Raw genomic sequence first — 17,687 nt, 5'->3', positions numbered from 1 at the left:
AAAATTTGTTTAAAACTTCATAATTTTATGAATGAGAATATTCCATCGATAATGTCTAAATAAATTTTGTGATTATCTTAGCCCAAAAAGTGAATTAAATGTTAAATCTATATTATATTTTATCTATGATATAATGTGGATAAATTCTTAATATTATGTTTATTATGTATTTGCTTGAAAGGTTTAAAGATTAAAGGTTAAATTTTAATTATAACATGTACATATAATATACATTCTCTGATGTAATATATTATTACTTTAATTTCGTATAGTTATATCGTCTTAGTTATATTTCATAAAGTTGATTTCATAAAAATACTTGCAAATATGACGGAAGAATCCTTAAAAAGTTGGCATCTTATATGGTGGTTATTTAAATTATTTGGATTTCCAATTACTATTCCATGGTTGATATATCATTTTCTTGATATAATGCAACAAAAAAGAAGAAAAAAAACACTCAATGGAAAAGTAAATTATATCATATGATATGAATTCATATTTTATAAATTTCATAATATTATTTTAATTTAAATTTTAGGTTGTAATAATAACTGGAGCCAGTTCTGGATTAGGAGAGGCATTAGCACATGTTTTTTATGCTTGTGGTTGTAAAATTATTTTGATTTCTAGACGAAAAGAAGAATTGGATAGAGTGAAAAATACTTTAATGAATACTCATGTTGTATGTTTATATTTTTTTTACAATAATATTTTTTTAAATTTGTTATTGATCATTTAACTTTATTTTAGACAATACCAACTTATCCTCCAGTAATTTTACCAGTAGATATAACTAATATAAATAGTTTACAAACTGAAATTACAAAAATAATAGATATTCATGGAAGAATTGATATTTTAATTAATAATGCTGGTATTTCTTATAGAGGTGAAATTATTAATACTAATATGGATGTAGATATAAAAGTAATGCTTACAAATTACTTTGCTCAAATTGCTTTAGCAAAAGGTAATCATTTAATATTAATATATGAAACTTATTTAACTTACATTAAAAAATATATAATCTTATAGTTATTCTTCCATATATGATAAAACAACAGTCAGGTCATATAGTATGTATTAGTAGTATACAAGGCAAGATTTCAATTCCATACAGGTTGGAATATTTTATATTTATATTTAAAACTTATTTTTCTTTAAATTTTAATTTGTATAATTCTAACAGATCTGCATATGCAGCTTCTAAATATGCATTACAAGCTTGGTGTGATTGCTGTAGAGCAGAATTACATGATCAGAATATAAAAATTACAATTGTTAGTCCTGGTTACATAAAGACTTCTCTTTCTTTGAATGCATTAACAGGAAATGGACAAATTTATGGAGGTTTGTAATTAAGAAACTTATTTTATTATTAAATCTTATTAGAAAAATTATCAATATTATAGTAATAATCAATGTTGTTACAGTAATGGATAAAACAATACAAGAAGGATACTACCCAAAATATGTAGCAGACCGTATTTTAAAAGCAGTATTAAAAGAAGAAAAAGATATTTTAATAACACCATTCATTCCAAAAGCTGCAATGTATTTACGCACATTATGTCCATCATTATATTTTTGGATAATGCAGAAACGAGCTAAAAAGACAAAGGAAAAAGAATGATAATATTTAATGTATGATTATTACAAACAGGGTAAACTGTAATTTAATTATTTATTAGTTCTTTTTTATACAAAGTATTTTGTTTTTATCTTTGTATTTATACTATTTTTTGTTATTATTTCATTGTAATTAAAACGAAATATGAATTAGAATAAATTCTATTTTATATTAAATGCTATTTATGAAAGGAAAATAATTTTATAAAAATCTATTGAACAAAATTATATCCAAATTATATTTTATTATTATACCACTCAATAGTGGAATATGTTTACATTATATACATTTTAATACTACATAAGTTTTAATGGAATTGAGACAAGCACATTATGTGTTAAGTGTCATATAAAACCTAAAAAGTCAATTATTAAATTTTATAATATAATATTGAATTTTAAATATAATAAAAGTTTTAAAATAAAGATATTAGCATAAATTTTGAGTAGAAAAATAAATGCTTGATAAATGTAGAGAAACAGAGACTTTTTAAGTTGTAAATGACACAGAATAATGAATTTACTTAACATACCATCCATCAAATCATTATCCATATAATATATTTTTTATTGCATATCCTTTTGTGTATGTACAACTGGATAATCAGTTGTATTATAACAAATATTTGGCTAATAATTGAGACATTTAAAATATGATATATAATGTACAGTAATTGATACAAACATTGCTGTCATGGCAGGATTTTCAACACTTATTCAAGCTTTTATTATTTGTCAATAATATATCCTGTAAATTTTTTAATTTAATTTTTTATATTCTTATTATAAAGACTAATTGACGTTAATGTAATTAAAAAGAAATATACAAAAACACACATTTTTTTTATCTGAATATAATGATAATGAGTGTTTGTTTATATTATGCATAAAATATAAACGATATACATATAATTTTACTTGAATAATTGATAAATTTTTTTTTAAATTTATTAACGAAAAACATGCAAAAATAAATTTTTTCTTTCGACATAAAATATTTTAAATTGTTATATATTATGTGTGCGTGCGATATTTTTACTGTATACGAGATCTATAATATATAAACTTAAAAAACAAATATTAGAAAACGTGCAAATTGAAATAAATTTTAATTTTTTATATTAAAAAAAAATATACAGTATTTATTTTATAAATTTAATCAATTTAATAAATTTTCTTATATATGGTGTAAATAACAATGTATGTTATATCTGTTATATAGTTGTAATAATAATTGTAGATGTTACTATATTTTTATATGTACAAGTAATTGCAAGAATTTCTTAATATACTATTTTACTTAAAATTTCTTTAAAATTTTCTCACATTATATTATGCAACATTTGTTATTATCATTTATTTAGAGGAATGTTTGTGACGTTTATTTTTGATATCTCATTTGTATATATATAGCATGATAAGAATCTTATATAATCAACGAAAGTTCTGTGTATTATGCTGATCAAGATTTTTGCCAAACAAATTAAAGTGATACATATTCTTGCAAATGTTATTTATAATTATTAGTATGTTTCTTATAATGGGCTACATCACTGGGTGAGAAAATCTAGGCAACATTCTCTTTAATACATCATATGCAATGTATTCTATCTACTTTATTTACAATCTAAAAATATATAGTTCTCTCTAAATCCAACTTTCCAGGTGTATGGTTGTAATTTTGCATAAATCTAAGAACACTTATGTCAGTATTTGTATCACTTAGATGATGTGTGAAAATGACCATGTCTTTTTTGCATTAATATTAACTGTGATATAATTAACAAGATGGAGATCATAGAGTAACAATGTGGAGTCATAAGAAACATGTTTTACATTGAAAATGTTCTTAGAACAAACTTTTTTTAATTTTTTTTTTTTTTTTTTTATATTTTTCCTTTTATTGTAAAATCAGCATTCACCTGTGAGGTAGTGTCAAAACATAAAAGAAATATAAACATTAAACAAAAATAGGCTTGTGTGACTCAACAATCCCCACTAATATACATAAAATTATAATTCACCGATTTTTATGCTAGGCCTTATTACGATCATTTCAATGTATCGTATGGCCTACCTTACTCTTTTTTTACAACTCAGATTCTTACTTTCTTGACAGAAAAACATTTCACTTAAATGCTTGATAAACTCTCCAGGCACTGATGCTGAGAGCTACCAATGTGATAGTTGTATGTAGAATTCTTCTTCTTGTATCATCTTTCCTTACAAGAAATGTTGGAGATGATGGTCCTAAAACAGCTAACAATTCTACATGTGGTAGCTTGCTTGTGTCAGTCTCTACTTGATATTGGCAACAAGGATCAAATTGCCAAGAAACAGTATAAAGTCCACAAGATATTACTGATATAAAACCTAATGGACCACAAATATAGGGCTGATCACCCCAAATCAAACCTATAAAATATACATAAAATATATTTTAAATAAACAGTGATATTTATATATATGTAAAATAAAATATAAATTTTAAAAACCTGTAGTTATGGCAGCAAGACCACACAATGTTGCAGTCTTATGAAGACAATTTCCTACTGCTATCCATCTAGAGGTTTCATCACCTAATTTTGATGGTTCAATAACAATTAAACTGCATTCAGATTCTAATGCTCTTTCTAATTCATATTCAAATGTTTCATGTGCATTTTCATTATCGTATACTTCCTTGATGATGGCAACATTAGAGGAATCATCCCTATAAAAAAATATAAAAAATATAAAAAATTTATATTTAATTACAGAATAGTATTTTATAAAAATGATAATTTTAATATTATTAATATTTTAAAATTATTTTAATATTATTAATATTTTTAAATATTATATATTATTTTAAAAACTTAATAGTTTATTCATATCTTTTAAAAATAAATAAATATATTTAAAAATTTAATATATATATATATGCATATATATATATATATATATCTATATATATATGTGTATATATCATTTATATGTTTACATATCATTTATATAATTAACATTTTTAAGCTATGATCTTTATGATCATAAATTAATTCTTCTATGTGTTATATAAGATGTTGATTAGAGTTAATCAGCATTCTATTTGTTTGAATACAAACATGCTTGTAACAGAAACAACAATTTTATTCTTGTTATATATATAAATATATATATAAATAATTTATTGAAATGTAATAATTAAATTTGTCAAATTAATATACATTTTAATGATTGAAAAATCTTAGTGAAATTGACAGGAGATAAAAAAAATTTATGAAAAAAATGAATATAATATTTAAAAATAATGTATTTTTAATATGAAATTATTTTCAATTTTGTCTTGAAATGGAAAACGGGTTAGTAAAACATTCATGGACATTTAGCAGAGATTATGAAAGATTAATCTTTAGAATTCCAGGGAATGGATATAAGGTTAATTTTATTTCAAGATATGTATTATATCATTATATTACATTAGAATATATATATTAATACTAGTCATCAGTATTAGATTTCGTATAAAAAGCCGAAAATAATTTAGCCTACGAACCTGTCACCAGCTTCATCTACCATCTTTACAGTCAGTCTTCCAAACACTGGAACGCTGGTCTGGATGAACCGGAAAAGAAATCTTGAATATCGAACCGGATGTAAAAATCAGCTGATTCAATTTAAGCATTCGCATGAGTCAAGTCGTAGATTGCATCTTGAATTTATTCAAATGTGTTTTTTCATAATGTAGAAAATATCCCATTACTTGATTATGTTTAAAAAGAAAGAAAGATTAAGATTATATTATTTGCATTTATAATTATTATATAATACAATCAGAAGAATATTTTTTACTTTTGTCATTTTATATTTATATGCAAATTTTTTAATTGATTATATCAGCTACATCTTTTTTAAATATATTTTTACGTAATTTTATATTTTAAAACTAAACAAATATTAATCTTAAATCAATTATAATTTTATTTTTTCTGTTTTAAATTGATATGTTTATTATATTACATTATGTGTTATATTAAAAAATAATATTAAAAAGAATTATTACTCATATATTTTCATATTATTATCATATTCAATTATTATCATATATTTTCATATTATATATAATATTTAAAAATTTTTTGTATTATATTCATATTATATTCATATTATATTATATTATATTATATTATATTATATATTTTCTATAATATAAAATATATCTTGTGTAAAAAATTAATATTTATTATACAATTATTTATTACTTAATTAATCATATTTAATTCTGCTGATTTTTATAATATTTATTAAAAATATTTATTTACAAATTTATTTTATAATATTTATTGAAAGATCAAAAATTTAATAAAATTTAAATAAATTGTGAATAAATATTAATTATTTTTTTTGGAGGAATAATATGTATGTTCGTTGAACAATCAATTCATTAAAAAAAAAATTAGATAATGAAGATATACAATTATTATTGCATAATAATAAAAAAATGGATAAAAGAGAAACGCAAAATTAATTGAAATTCTTACGCCGGCGCTATATTCCAGTAGAAGAAGGAACTAGTTTGGCGCTGGCGTAGTATCGTATACAAGAGGCGTGCTACGGTCGATCGAGCGAGAGTGAGCGCTGCCGGTGGCATAGAGGCCGAGTTAAACGGGCCAGATCGCAGATGGACGTCCGCGGGAGCGTTCTGTCATGGAGAGCACAACGCGATGTGCCGTAAGTGTGCTCAAGTATCGTCGTCATCGTGGTCGTTGCCGAAATAATCGCGTGTGTAGTATTTCAAATCGTATCATAGGATTATCACAGTGACAATCAATATATTTAGGCGTGCGTAAAGATCGTGGTGCTCGTGGTGCTACTATCGGTATATCGTGAACTGTGGCAGTCGAATAATTGTATCGTAGCCACATCTCTATATATCCAAGACGAATCTTTAGCGATTAAAAGAAGTGATTCTTTGTGAATCGAATAATCGCATCTACGTGCGATTAACGTTCGATTCATCGAACAATCGATAAATCGGCAAACGGTGCTGTGACATATTAATTGAGGTGCATGCCATTGTGTCTAATAATAGATTCGTGATTCGAAGTATCGCATATAATCCACGTGTTCGTTTCGAAGAGCGTACGGTATTCAAATATTGTCAACAAGTTCGAAGAATAGTCACCTGCTACGTAGCATTTGGACAACCGTTTCGTGGAATTGAGTCAATGTCGACAACGGTACGCGTGTTGTTACCGCGTGACATAAAGGCATTGTAAACATACAAGTACGAGACGCACCTCGTTTGTATATATTACGAAATTTAAACGAAGTTGAGCACGTATATTTCTCGTAGAACGTATGTAAACAACAAGCAGAGAAACGAATCGAAGTTTTTTCCGGTTACGACCATTACAAATATATTATTTATATACATTGGCTCCTATCTACGCATATTTCTTTTCGAGAATAGCGAGCGACGCTTCGATATACAATCGATCTTCGATCACGAAGCTGGTCACATGGTACGAACGAAATCGATTGCGATTATAACCGGAAACGTCGATCGATTGCTCGATAAATGTCGATCTTCATACGAAACAAGAATACGAAATCCTGTTAATTCGATCCGTTAACGTAACGGACACACGAAGAGTAATTGCGGAGACTGAGTCGTTTCGTAGCGCATTTTTATAAACGAAATCGTGTATAAATCAAATTATTTGGTGGTGTTAAGGAATTATATCAAAGTTTACGAAGTATATTAATCGATTGGGCGAAATCAATGCGTTCTCGCTTCTCGAACAGCGGTGTACGACAGTGACAAATAAAAAAGGGAGTGAAAGACGAACGATGCTGCTGTCCGGTCGTCGCGGTTAATTCGCACGTGTCGCGATGTCGGGCGGCACGGCGGGCGTCCGTGGCACCGGCGCCGAGTGCAGGAAGTTCGCGCCGAACATATTCAACAAGAGCAAGTGCAGCAGCTGCTTCAAGCAGAAGGAGGAGCACAGCGCGGAGGCTCTGGAATGCAACAGGGTGAGTTTTGCTTGATGGACTCTCTATCTTTCTCTTTTTCTCTCTTTTTCTCCTTTGCGTGTGTCTTTCTCACTTGCTCATACATTCTCTCTCTTTTTCTTCTTCTTTCTTCTTCTTCATCTTTATCTTTCGTTCGTTGCGTATCTATCTTCGTCTCAGTTTTACGCGTGCGTACTCGATTCATCGCGAACCGGCATTTTGTCTTTCTTGTTCGAATTTTTGGTATGATCCGGACCAGGCAGAAGGACGAAAGTCCTGTTGATATTATGTAAGATGAACGCGATTAGTCCGCGGAATGAACGGTTTTCAGCAGATACCGTACCAACATCTCTTTTCAGTTTTCGTCGTGTCCATATAGCGGTTCGTTTCTCATGAAACTGTACAATTCGTTTGTACGTGACTTTGTAGGCGATTATCTTACAATTAGATTCTATTTATATTATTACGATCGGCATACGAGAATATGATATGAAACTTATTTTCTTTTCTAATAAAAATTCATTTTTAATATATAAAAAAAATACATATAAAATGTTTAATTTAACATTGGATTAAAAAAAAAAATGAAACATAAGCGGAATTCAAGATTGATGAAGATAGAAGAAATTACTATTGGCGGAGGCGTTGAGAGTTTTTCAAGGTTAATCTTGATCAATCGGATAAGGCTATTCAAAGCGTATCTTTTTAAATAGACCGAAGGTCGATAATCATAAAATCATTTTCTTCGATGTTACAGGTCGTTAAACTTTTTTCTTTTAAATAAAGGAAAATAAAACATATCTTCAAATCTTTGAGATTTCTCTTATTTTCCATCATCCAAAGACCAACTCGTGTTTCGATTGAATCGTAATTTACAAACGAATTCCCGAAAAAGTACGAGACATAAATACGTGACACGCGATACAAGGGACGTTAAAAGAAGAAGAACAAGAATCTTTATACTATAGTTTTCTTCCTTCTGCCGTGGTTTTTATTTATAACAGGGTCCGGCGCGCTCGTCGATGAGCAAAATTGCCTCGTAAATGCGGGGTCCCCAGAGAAATGGGTGGGGGTGGTAGAAAAATAAAAGCGTTAAAAACCAATTTACGCTACGGATCGTACGGTACCGTTGAAATACCAGCATCGCAACGTTATAACATATATGCGTATGTTAATATCGCGGAACCGTTCTCCGTTTAAAGTCCGTTCGATAAGACAACATTTATTGTCTTTGTCTCGTCTGGTTCTCTCAAGTTTCTTGGATTCATCGACGATTATCCGGTTTTTCTATCCTCGCCTCGTATTTCTTCTTACTTTTTACGCCGGAATCGATTGGAAGAGAGGGAAAAAGAAGACTTTGAATAGATATAGATGCTTTTTGTGGTTACGAGAAAACGTATAGCCGATACAATGAACGACGAGCGGCATTTCTGGTTTCCATTAATGACGCCAGGAAAATTGCACGTTGCGTTTCACACGATTGATATTGATTTTACCTTTATATATTTTTATCGGAAAATATTTACCAAGTATTGTGTTCATCGGATAATTTTATTTCGTTTATCTCGTTGCTTTATAAAATATATAAAATGTATATTGATTAGGAACATTGAAGTTTAGAAAACTAAAATATTTTAAACAAGTTATTCTTTTTATACATGGGATGGGAATAAAAATTTAATCAAGTTTGTTTATTATTTTACGGTATTTTCTTAAATTTCTTGGCAAATTTTCTTCTTAAACTTCAATGTGATCAATCAATTCAAAAGGCAACATAAGGCATAGTAATATAATTTCAATTTATAATAGTTTCTTGTCTGGTAGTTGAATTCTATCAGCCTTTTTACACAATTGAACTATTATCATTGAAGAAATTTGTATCGTAGAAGTTATGAGTTTGATGATAAAAGAAATAAAATCTTAGAAATCAAGTGATTTTTATGAATCACGCAAATCACTTGATTATTTCATTCAATATAAATTTATGATTAATGATCTACGATATAAATTTATCACTTGTTGATTAATTAATATTATTAGCTAGAAGATTATTAGAATTTAAGTAGATTTAAAAAGTTACAAATTCAACAAATTCAAAATATCAAATTCAATGGTGGAAAGAATATTGCCATTACAAAATTGATGAAATTCTATCGCGAATCTGGTTATGAATTTCTTTCGAACATCTCAATTATATAATCCTTATGTATATAAATTTATAATTTTTCGCGAAAGACACGTCAAATCGAGAAAATCTCAATCTATGCGAAAACGAACCGAAAGAATATTTGCCCAACGTTAACATAAAATCTCAAATGCATAATATAAAATGGAATAAGAAAATAAGAGAAAGATTCGCGCGAATTTGAGGTATGAGTTTCGGTGAAGGGAACGTATTTCCTTTTTTTTTTATCTCCCCTCCCTCCCTCCCCCCTCCTCCCCTCCCCCCCCTTTTCAGCCAAAAGTCGGGGCAATTTTGTACACGGTACAATGGGACACGTTCCCGAGGCCGTTGCAAATTTCGGAATGTCGGCAGCCTTGCGACCTGTTCTCGGTGCATTCCAGCCGTCTTCTCGCGGCACCCCAACAGGCGCAGGGCCCTTTCCAGAGTTGTTGGCTTGTCGGCTTTCGCCTGGATGCGGTATCTCTGTATCGGTTTATTCTCCGCCACTTTGCCTCTCTGTCCAACCACCAGCTCGTCCACCTCACCCCTCTCTCTCTCGCGCCCACTATCTCTCCCGCTCCTCGGTGTTGTCCCCCCTCCCTCCTCCCCCTCCCCCCTCTCCCTCTCCCCGTATAACCGCAAATAACGAATGCATACGCAATCCAACCTTTCTTTGCCCCTCGGTCGCACGGTTCTTCGTCTCGTAATTTGACGAGGAGAGCCTCGAATCGAAGGAATTTGACCTTTTACTGCGTTTCTCGCGGCGGCCCTCTCCCCGAGATCGTTTCTACGAGTTACGACTATCGCGGAAGTGGAGGCTGATTGCGTGAATACCTGCGAAACGCGTGTTCCACACCGATTCCAGGCCTCTTAAAGGTTATACGAGCGGATTGGGGGTTCCACGTATATCTGTGTATATCTATCTCGGTTACTCTGGTTATAGTCGTATATGTTATGCTCACTTCGTTAAATCGTCGATTTCTGGAAGAAAGAAACAGGTATCGAAATTCTTGTGAAATTTTTGCGGGGTTTCCGTGTCGTGGTGTCGTATCCATTTCACTAGCTCCATTTATATCTGTTTTTTTTGTCGAGCTATATACCGATCTATGGAAGGAAAAAAAAGAAACGAAAGCCGAGGTTACTGAGATTTTATGACTTTTCAAACGATTTTTGGTTTGATTTAGTGTAAAGTAAAGTAGTTGATGCCAAATGCTCGAAACATTGGTATGATACATTCTGTTGAGTATTTGGTATCGAATTATTTGAATATTATCAAAAACATCGATATCTTTCCGATCACTTTAGATCAGATAAGGACAAGGTTCCTACAAATTGAATTCTCATGATTCTTTCAAATCTGTCGATCGGTTTTTGTTCGCAGTTAGGGGGATTGTAATTAATAACGAGGCGTATTCGGTTTCGGTTAATTGAATCCTTGGATATTGTATTCTCATTGTCAATTTTAATATATTGTATCTCAGCGTGGTGTCTTTAGGGTGACGTTGTAAGTTTGTCGAAGCTCGAAGTCATCCTTGTCGACGAGGAAAATAAAATTGCATTGCCTTTCATCGACTCCCTTTCACGTTTAATTATATTACAATAAGGAATATAATACGACAAGAGTTCTTCCATTGTATCTGGAGCAAGATATTTTTCTTCAATTTCTTCATTCGATTCTAAAAAAGAATGAGAATAAATCAATTTACCAATCTTGCAATCTTAATCGAAACAGAAATATTTCTTATTTCATCTTAGAAAAATTTTACCGATCTACCGATAATTCTAAATTATCGCCCTATATTTCCTTTGCAGAATAACTGAAATCCCCAACTTGATTTCCAAATCCTCCCTTATTAAAAAATCACAAGGTTAAACGCCATTGAAAATCCTCAATCTCGCGCGTAACCACGGATCATTGAACCGAAAATCTGGATCCCAGATCGAATCGGAGAGATCGCGGTTTAAGCGTTTCTCGTTTAATTACGATTTTTCACGCGATTCGACGCTCGATTCCGCGGTTTAATCCCTGTGATCATCGACCACCCTTTCGTTCCGGGTTCCGCGACGTGAGAAAGTGATCAAAAGTAGCCGTGATCGAACGAGAGAGAGTCGAGAAAACGACGATTGATAAAGGATCCCCGCTGTGCCCGTGTTGCGTACGGGGCCCGTTGTTGTTTCTGGACCCTCTGGAGAGAAGAGTGAGAGAGAGAGAGAAAGAGAGGAAAGGGGGGAGGAGGAGGAGGATAGGGAGCCCGGGGGCCGCGTTGTTCACGACCAACCATTATCGGTCCGCGGCTCCGTATTTTCTGTCCGATTACTTCTTCGTGAGCGCCTCGGTAAGTGGCCTTCGAGAAATAATTTCCTCTGGGGTTTCGTGGCCACTCGAGGTCCCTGAAATTTTGATCCGGTGAAACGATTTCGAGATGCCTTACGGTACCGATTCCTCCTCTCCTTCCATTTCCTTTATTTTATCCTCCTCCTTTCTCTCTTCGCCCGCCCCCTCCAGTGGTGCACGCGTTCAGATGCGTACGTGTACACGTGTTTTCGCTATCGATTACGTTGGGATCACGTGTTTGAAATCCGGCGTGAAACGCTTCCTCCCTTCGAAGGAGGAGGAGATCTTAATTTCGAAATAGTTTTACTTATATACAGGGGAAAGGGGGTAATTTCATTTTCGAATTCTTGGATCTTAAGGGTTAAGATTTATTTAGTATATTTTAGGAAGGAGTAGGGAGGAGGATAGATTGGATTTCATCGTCGAATTTTTGTATTGAAAAATAGAATAGATTTTGAAATACGAAATTTTGAACGTAGTCACCCGATATTTGGAAAGATAATATATATATATATATTATCTTCGAATTCTTACATATTTGGAATATTTGAGGATATGATTCTTCGTGTAAAGAAAATTTTGGCCATTTTTCGGATTCTGTTTTTAAAATAGATTTCCCGTTCAAAATTTTCGTATTTTCTATTTAACAGTTTTAAAAGAAATTTTGAAATCGTTGGAGGGAAAGTTGTGTGGAATCATCGCGATAAATTAATTTCACGATATATTTGCCAATCCACTTAAGCGCGACGAGTAGAAGATAATCTATGAATCACAATTGTGAATTGTTCGGAAAGAAAGCAGTTTATCGCGAGTTTATCTGCTGCTATTGATACTCGTCGATTCGAAACGGAGCCTGACAAGACCGAGATCGGGATGCCTCTGTACAGAAACGATACTGTTCTATGTCGTACGATACGTTTTTCACCACGTACGCATCACTATCTCAGTTAATTAACGCGATTAATTCTTTCGATTCTTCGTGATTCTTGGGTAATTAACGCGCGTTATTGCGCAACTATCCGTAACAATTTCCTTCGAGACATTTTTCTTATCCAAGAGATCTCTCGACGATTTTCTTCGATTCGCGGGATTCGCGATGAATTCGATGCGAATATCGTTAACACGATTGCGAATAAATTAGCAAATTTCTATCTTTCGCGAATTTTTCGTACAACTCACGGATCGTGGGTGTTTATTCATAATTTTACGAATATATAAAATTTCATCTTCTTTTAATTTATCGGGAATATTTACACAGTAGGGAATTCAAGCATACGAAACATTTAAAGCGAAACCTGAATTTCAAATCAAGGTTAGCTTTAAAAGTTGTAAAATTGCATTTTATACTATCGATAAATAATTTATATATAGAAATGTTACGGAGAAGTTCTCTTCAAAGTTATTTGATTATTATACAAGAAATTTGCGAAATTTGCATATTTTTCATAAACGAGAAATTAATATCCCCTTAAAAAATTCATGTTAAACTTTTAAATCGAGATTTCAATTCCATACGAATTTCGAAACGGCGAATATTCTCTTCAAGGTTACTTCATTCACGATTCCACATCCACCTTACCCTCGCCGCTTTCTTAATCATTAAGAAAACTTGGTTACTCGAAAAAATCGAATACGATTACGCGCGTTGAAATAAGGTTTCATTCGCCTCCTTCCAAGGAAGAAAGCTTCTAAGCCTCGTTAGAAACGGCACACCTCTTCGAAAAGATCGAATCGAAAAACCATACACCCGTAATACCCATCATTGTAGGAAAGTTTTTATCAAGATCCACCGGCAATTTCCACCGAGAAGAAATTTCGAAACGACGTAAGCTTCCTCAAAGATCACTTCACTCACGATTCCACATTCTCGCGGCGAAATAAGATCTTCTAATCGCCTCATTAGGAAGAGTTCACCGCGCGTACACATCTTCCCGCGATACAATTTATAATTCTGATGATTATCTTCGTATACGGGGACGCGTATACACCGTGCACATACCGATAACGTTCGCGATCTCTTCGCGGCATAAATTTCGACCGCCTTTAAAAAGGGCCGCCGTTTTCGCCGGAGTCACGACAAATTATTGATGATCTTATGGACAGGCAATAGAGATGGTTATCGAGAGCTCGCTTCACAGAAAGGTCGTGTCGTGCAACACGACATGGCAAAAACCTTCGAATACCTGTTCGCGTTGTGTTCCAACTGGAAGAAATGGCCACGGTTTTCAAGCGGACACGGCCCCTCGATGGAGGGATAGAACTCTCGCCCTCCTCCTTCTTGCGCCTTCTCTCATCCTCCGCCGCGCCGAGTTTCATTTTTCGAACGTGAATCCTCTCTCTCTATCTATCGGATATACGCGTCATCCATCGGTGGATAAAGGTATTACGATCGTTGCGTTTGATTTAGCGCAGTATGTAACGGTGTTCGTTCGAATCGATAAAACGTGGGCAAACAATTATATACGTTTCCGTTGCACGGGAAACGGTTCCCTCTCGCGTTTGACTTTCCATTAGACCGTGCGTTTGAGAGTAGTCTTGGATAGCCGGTGATTCGTCGTATAGATAGTAGTCCGGCGGTGGGTTTGTACGGTTTGTGTGGGTTCCTCGGCTGCTCTGTTATCTCCTTTTTCTCTCGAGTTTCTTTTTTTTTCTCTCCCTCTCTCTCTTTCTCTCTTTCCAAGTTCTTCGAAAATGTTGAGCACACCAAGTGATAGTCACTTGACGTTAACGAGGTAAAGGAGATGGAACTCGTTCTCTGGTTCTCTTAATGCATTACCGATGGGTAACGTGTTTTTTTTTTTTAGAAAAATCGTAAGAGAGAAACCTTGTGCGAAGAGTCTTCTTATTTGAGCTTCGTTCGCCGCGAATTATCGAAGACGATATTTTACGCCAAGGATTTATTATCTCATTCGATAATCCATTTCGGCGATATCGATACAAAATCAATTCAAACGATATGGTATCGTTACACAGCGTGTTTTATTAAAGATCGTTAGCTTTTTAGCTGTCACCTGATTATCGTTACATTTATTTCTCGACCCAAACTCTCATAAAAAAAATATATAAATGACTCTTCGAATTACTCTTCATCGTTCGTTTCCTCTTGAAACCAGCTCTCTTATTTTTTTCCAACTGCAAAACTGTCGGTAGAAAATCTTGCAAACCCCAGAAAGAAGAGAGATCGGTATCGGTGTCGTACGAGCATCGCACGTTTAGCGAGTTGGCGCAGTTGAAACTCGTACGATACTCGCCACGATACGGCGACGCTTTAAAGGGCATCAGTATGCAGAAGGTTGCCGCGGCAAGAATTTTCGGGCCCGTCGTCCTCGCGCGGATCAACTTTTGTCCCATCCACATCGCCCTCGCATCCTGCACGAGCGGGACAAGATTTCTACGAGAGTGTCGAGAAGCGTTTACCCGTCCATTGTTGGCCGCCTCTTATATATATATATATATATATATATATATATTTACTTTGCTTACGACGCCAACCATAAACGAGAGGTACTGTTATGTCGTGGTGGTGCTCGTATGACGTATCGTGCAACCGATCTTGATATTTCTTTCTCGCCTTACGAAACACCGATCTCGCGGTACTCGGTTTTCGGCGACGTTGTTGTACATACATCGTCGTTAAATTACCAGTTACGAGCACAAAGGTATACGGTTCGCGATTATTTCGCCATTGAACAGCTGAGAGATACCGTTGCTACCGCGTGTTCGTACCGAGCCGATCGGGGAGGTCAAGGAACAGCGTGGAAAATTTCTGGATACGGTTATAGTATACAGTATACATGTATAAATGTATATAAGGATTTCGAGATAAGATTCCTCTCTTGCATCAAACGAGAAAGAAAAATAGATTTTTATCAATTTCTCTTTAACATAAGCTTCTTACGATCTAAATACAATCGTCAAATCTATGGATAGGAATTGTTTCTTCGTAATTGTAACACGTTTCTTCTTTCTATATACCAGACGAGCGTTGGACCGTTTCGATCGTCTTCCATCTAACGATCCAGCCGTATCACGATCGGAATTAACCCGAAGTCGTCCAGTTTTTCCGGGGGCCACGAGTCGAATGGAAGAGGAGCCGATCGTAAGAGGATCGTAGTAGCTCGCTCGTTATGAATCGAGCGTGTCGCGATCGTTGATCTCGATCCGCGGCCGGTGGTTGGCGACAAAAAGGGTCGAGGCGCAGAAAATCGTGAAAGACACACGACGAGGGCATCCAGTTGTAACGGTACACGCGGATAGCGAGAGAAAGAGGAGAGGAAGCTCCTTCTTGGCAGACGTGGCGACGACGCTGAAACGAAAGCTCTTCTTCTTCTTCTTCTTCTTCTTCTTCTTCTTCTTCGTCTCCTTCTTCTTCGTCTTCTTCTTCTTCTTCTTCTTCTTCTTCTTCTTTTTCTTCTTCTTCTTCTTCTTCTTCTCGTGTGGCTCGTTCCTAGTGAATGGAGCACCGTCGGTGGCCTCCCTTGCGGCGCATTCATCCCGCGATCGATAGCCTCGAGGCGATTAATCGAATCTGGGAAGCCGGAGAGGCCACTCTCCTTCCTTTCCTTCGAATCGACGCGGTTTTTCCTCAACCAACCTCCAACGTTCGCCATAGAAGCCGTCGCACGCACGCTCCTTGCCTTTATAAGGACTTCATTGAAAACGCGCCTGTCGCTCGCCTCGAGTCTGGCCAACCTTCGACTTCGTCGGATAATCTTGTTTTACCCCTCTTGCCTCGTGTTATTGGTCAATTGACGCGGTGCTGAGCGGATCGATGTTCCATATCGTTGGAACGGAAGATGAAGAAGAAGGAGAAAAGGTAGGTCGTGATCGGATCCCGATTTTTATTGTAGTTTTATTGCAGTTTTATCGATGGCTGTGATGAATGTTTCTTCGAATATATCTTTGGTAGAAGATTTGGAAAAGTTGGGGAATGGGATATTTTATTTTCGTGAGGGAATGCTCATGTACGAACATGAATCTCTCGTCTACATTCTTTCAAGCGAGATCCACGCGTCGAGGAAAAATAGGATTCAATTAAATTGGCTTTTACGTGCCTCGTTAACGAGCTAACGACAAGGAGCTCATTATCTTGTCAATGCGGATTTTTGCATAGGGTGAAACGATAGATCCTTAATGGAAAATAAAATCGTTTCAATGGAGAGATCCGTTCGAGGCGGCTCGCTCGTTGTTGTTCCCAGGAAAATCGAGATAGGTCCACGTCAATGAGCGATCTGTACCGGTCGGCTTTACATTTACGGAGTTCCTTCTTAACGAGAACTTCTCGTTCCTGGTAACGCGGTTTCCGCGTAGTTACGAAGCGGGGCAACTTACCTGCCCGTCTCCGTTTTTTCCTTCCTCCGCCCGATAAACCTACCGTTTATGATTTCTCCAGTTCCTCTTCAACTACCTACCTACTTTATCCATTTCCGTCGTTTCAAATTTTTAACAAGTTTCACCCTCCGTCGAATTCTTCTTCCACTACGATTCCCTATCTCGCAAATAATTCCTCTCGAATGTTTCCAAATTTTCATCCTTTTTCGATCAAATTGCACCTATTCTTCT

The 17,687-nt window shown here is 34.3% G+C and overlaps 3 protein-coding genes across 7 annotated transcripts in view; 2 read left to right on the top strand and 1 right to left on the bottom strand.

The window, feature by feature from the left end:
• Window positions 1–190: 190 nt before the first annotated feature.
• Window positions 191–1,780, top strand: LOC122719116 (dehydrogenase/reductase SDR family protein 7-like). Of its 2 annotated transcripts, XM_043944679.1 has the most exons (6): window positions 191–471; window positions 542–685; window positions 754–973; window positions 1,039–1,123; window positions 1,193–1,353; window positions 1,437–1,780. In XM_043944679.1, exons 1-6 carry the CDS (start codon window positions 328–330, stop codon window positions 1,634–1,636), a joined length of 954 nt encoding a protein of 317 aa, XP_043800614.1. In that variant the 5' UTR covers window positions 191–327; the 3' UTR covers window positions 1,637–1,780. The 2 variants fall into 2 exon arrangements, with proteins under 2 accessions (XP_043800614.1, XP_043800613.1); XM_043944678.1 differs by having other exon boundaries at window positions 1,039–1,353.
• A 1,429-nt stretch (window positions 1,781–3,209) lies between these two features.
• On the bottom strand, window positions 3,210–5,313 carry LOC122719115 (transmembrane protein 11, mitochondrial). The gene is made up of 3 exons (XM_043944677.1): window positions 5,168–5,313; window positions 4,128–4,345; window positions 3,210–4,047 (listed from the first exon to the last, which is right to left on the bottom strand). Exons 1-3 carry the CDS (start codon window positions 5,188–5,190, stop codon window positions 3,761–3,763), a joined length of 528 nt encoding a protein of 175 aa, XP_043800612.1. The 5' UTR covers window positions 5,191–5,313; the 3' UTR covers window positions 3,210–3,760.
• A 996-nt stretch (window positions 5,314–6,309) lies between these two features.
• Window positions 6,310–17,687, top strand: part of LOC122719128 (protein outspread) — a 195,368-nt gene continuing 183,990 nt past the window's right edge. For all 4 annotated transcript variants that reach the window (XM_043944707.1, XM_043944706.1, XM_043944710.1 and 1 more), the window contains exon 1: window positions 6,310–7,647. In XM_043944707.1, coding sequence (XP_043800642.1) covers window positions 7,507–7,647 — 141 coding nt within the window. In that variant the 5' untranslated portion in view covers window positions 6,310–7,506. The remainder of the gene's footprint in view (window positions 7,648–17,687) is intronic.

Source organism: Apis laboriosa, unplaced genomic scaffold (genome assembly GCF_014066325.1).
Source record: "Apis laboriosa isolate Shangri-la unplaced genomic scaffold, ASM1406632v1 scaffold703_cov156, whole genome shotgun sequence".
NCBI lineage: Eukaryota > Metazoa > Arthropoda > Insecta > Hymenoptera > Apidae > Apis > Apis laboriosa.
Note: the sequence above shows the minus strand (reverse complement) of the source record. Positions and strands in the feature narration are given on the sequence as shown.

Excerpts from the sequence above, each read along its gene's own strand:
- LOC122719116 (XM_043944678.1), top strand. The coding sequence starts at position 328 with ATGACGGAAGAATCCTTAAAAAGTTGGCATCTTATATGGTGGTTATTT. Across the intron at positions 686-753 it reads CTTTAATGAATACTCATGTT|ACAATACCAACTTATCCTCC; the intron begins GTATGTTTATAT and ends ACTTTATTTTAG. Across the intron at positions 974-1,038 it reads TCAAATTGCTTTAGCAAAAG|TTATTCTTCCATATATGATA; the intron begins GTAATCATTTAA and ends ATAATCTTATAG.
- LOC122719115 (XM_043944677.1), bottom strand. The coding sequence starts at position 5,190 with ATGGTAGATGAAGCTGGTGACAG. Across the intron at positions 4,346-5,167 it reads GTAGATGAAGCTGGTGACAG|GGATGATTCCTCTAATGTTG; the intron begins GTTCGTAGGCTA and ends ATTTTTTTATAG. Across the intron at positions 4,048-4,127 it reads TCTTGCTGCCATAACTACAG|GTTTGATTTGGGGTGATCAG; the intron begins GTTTTTAAAATT and ends TATATTTTATAG.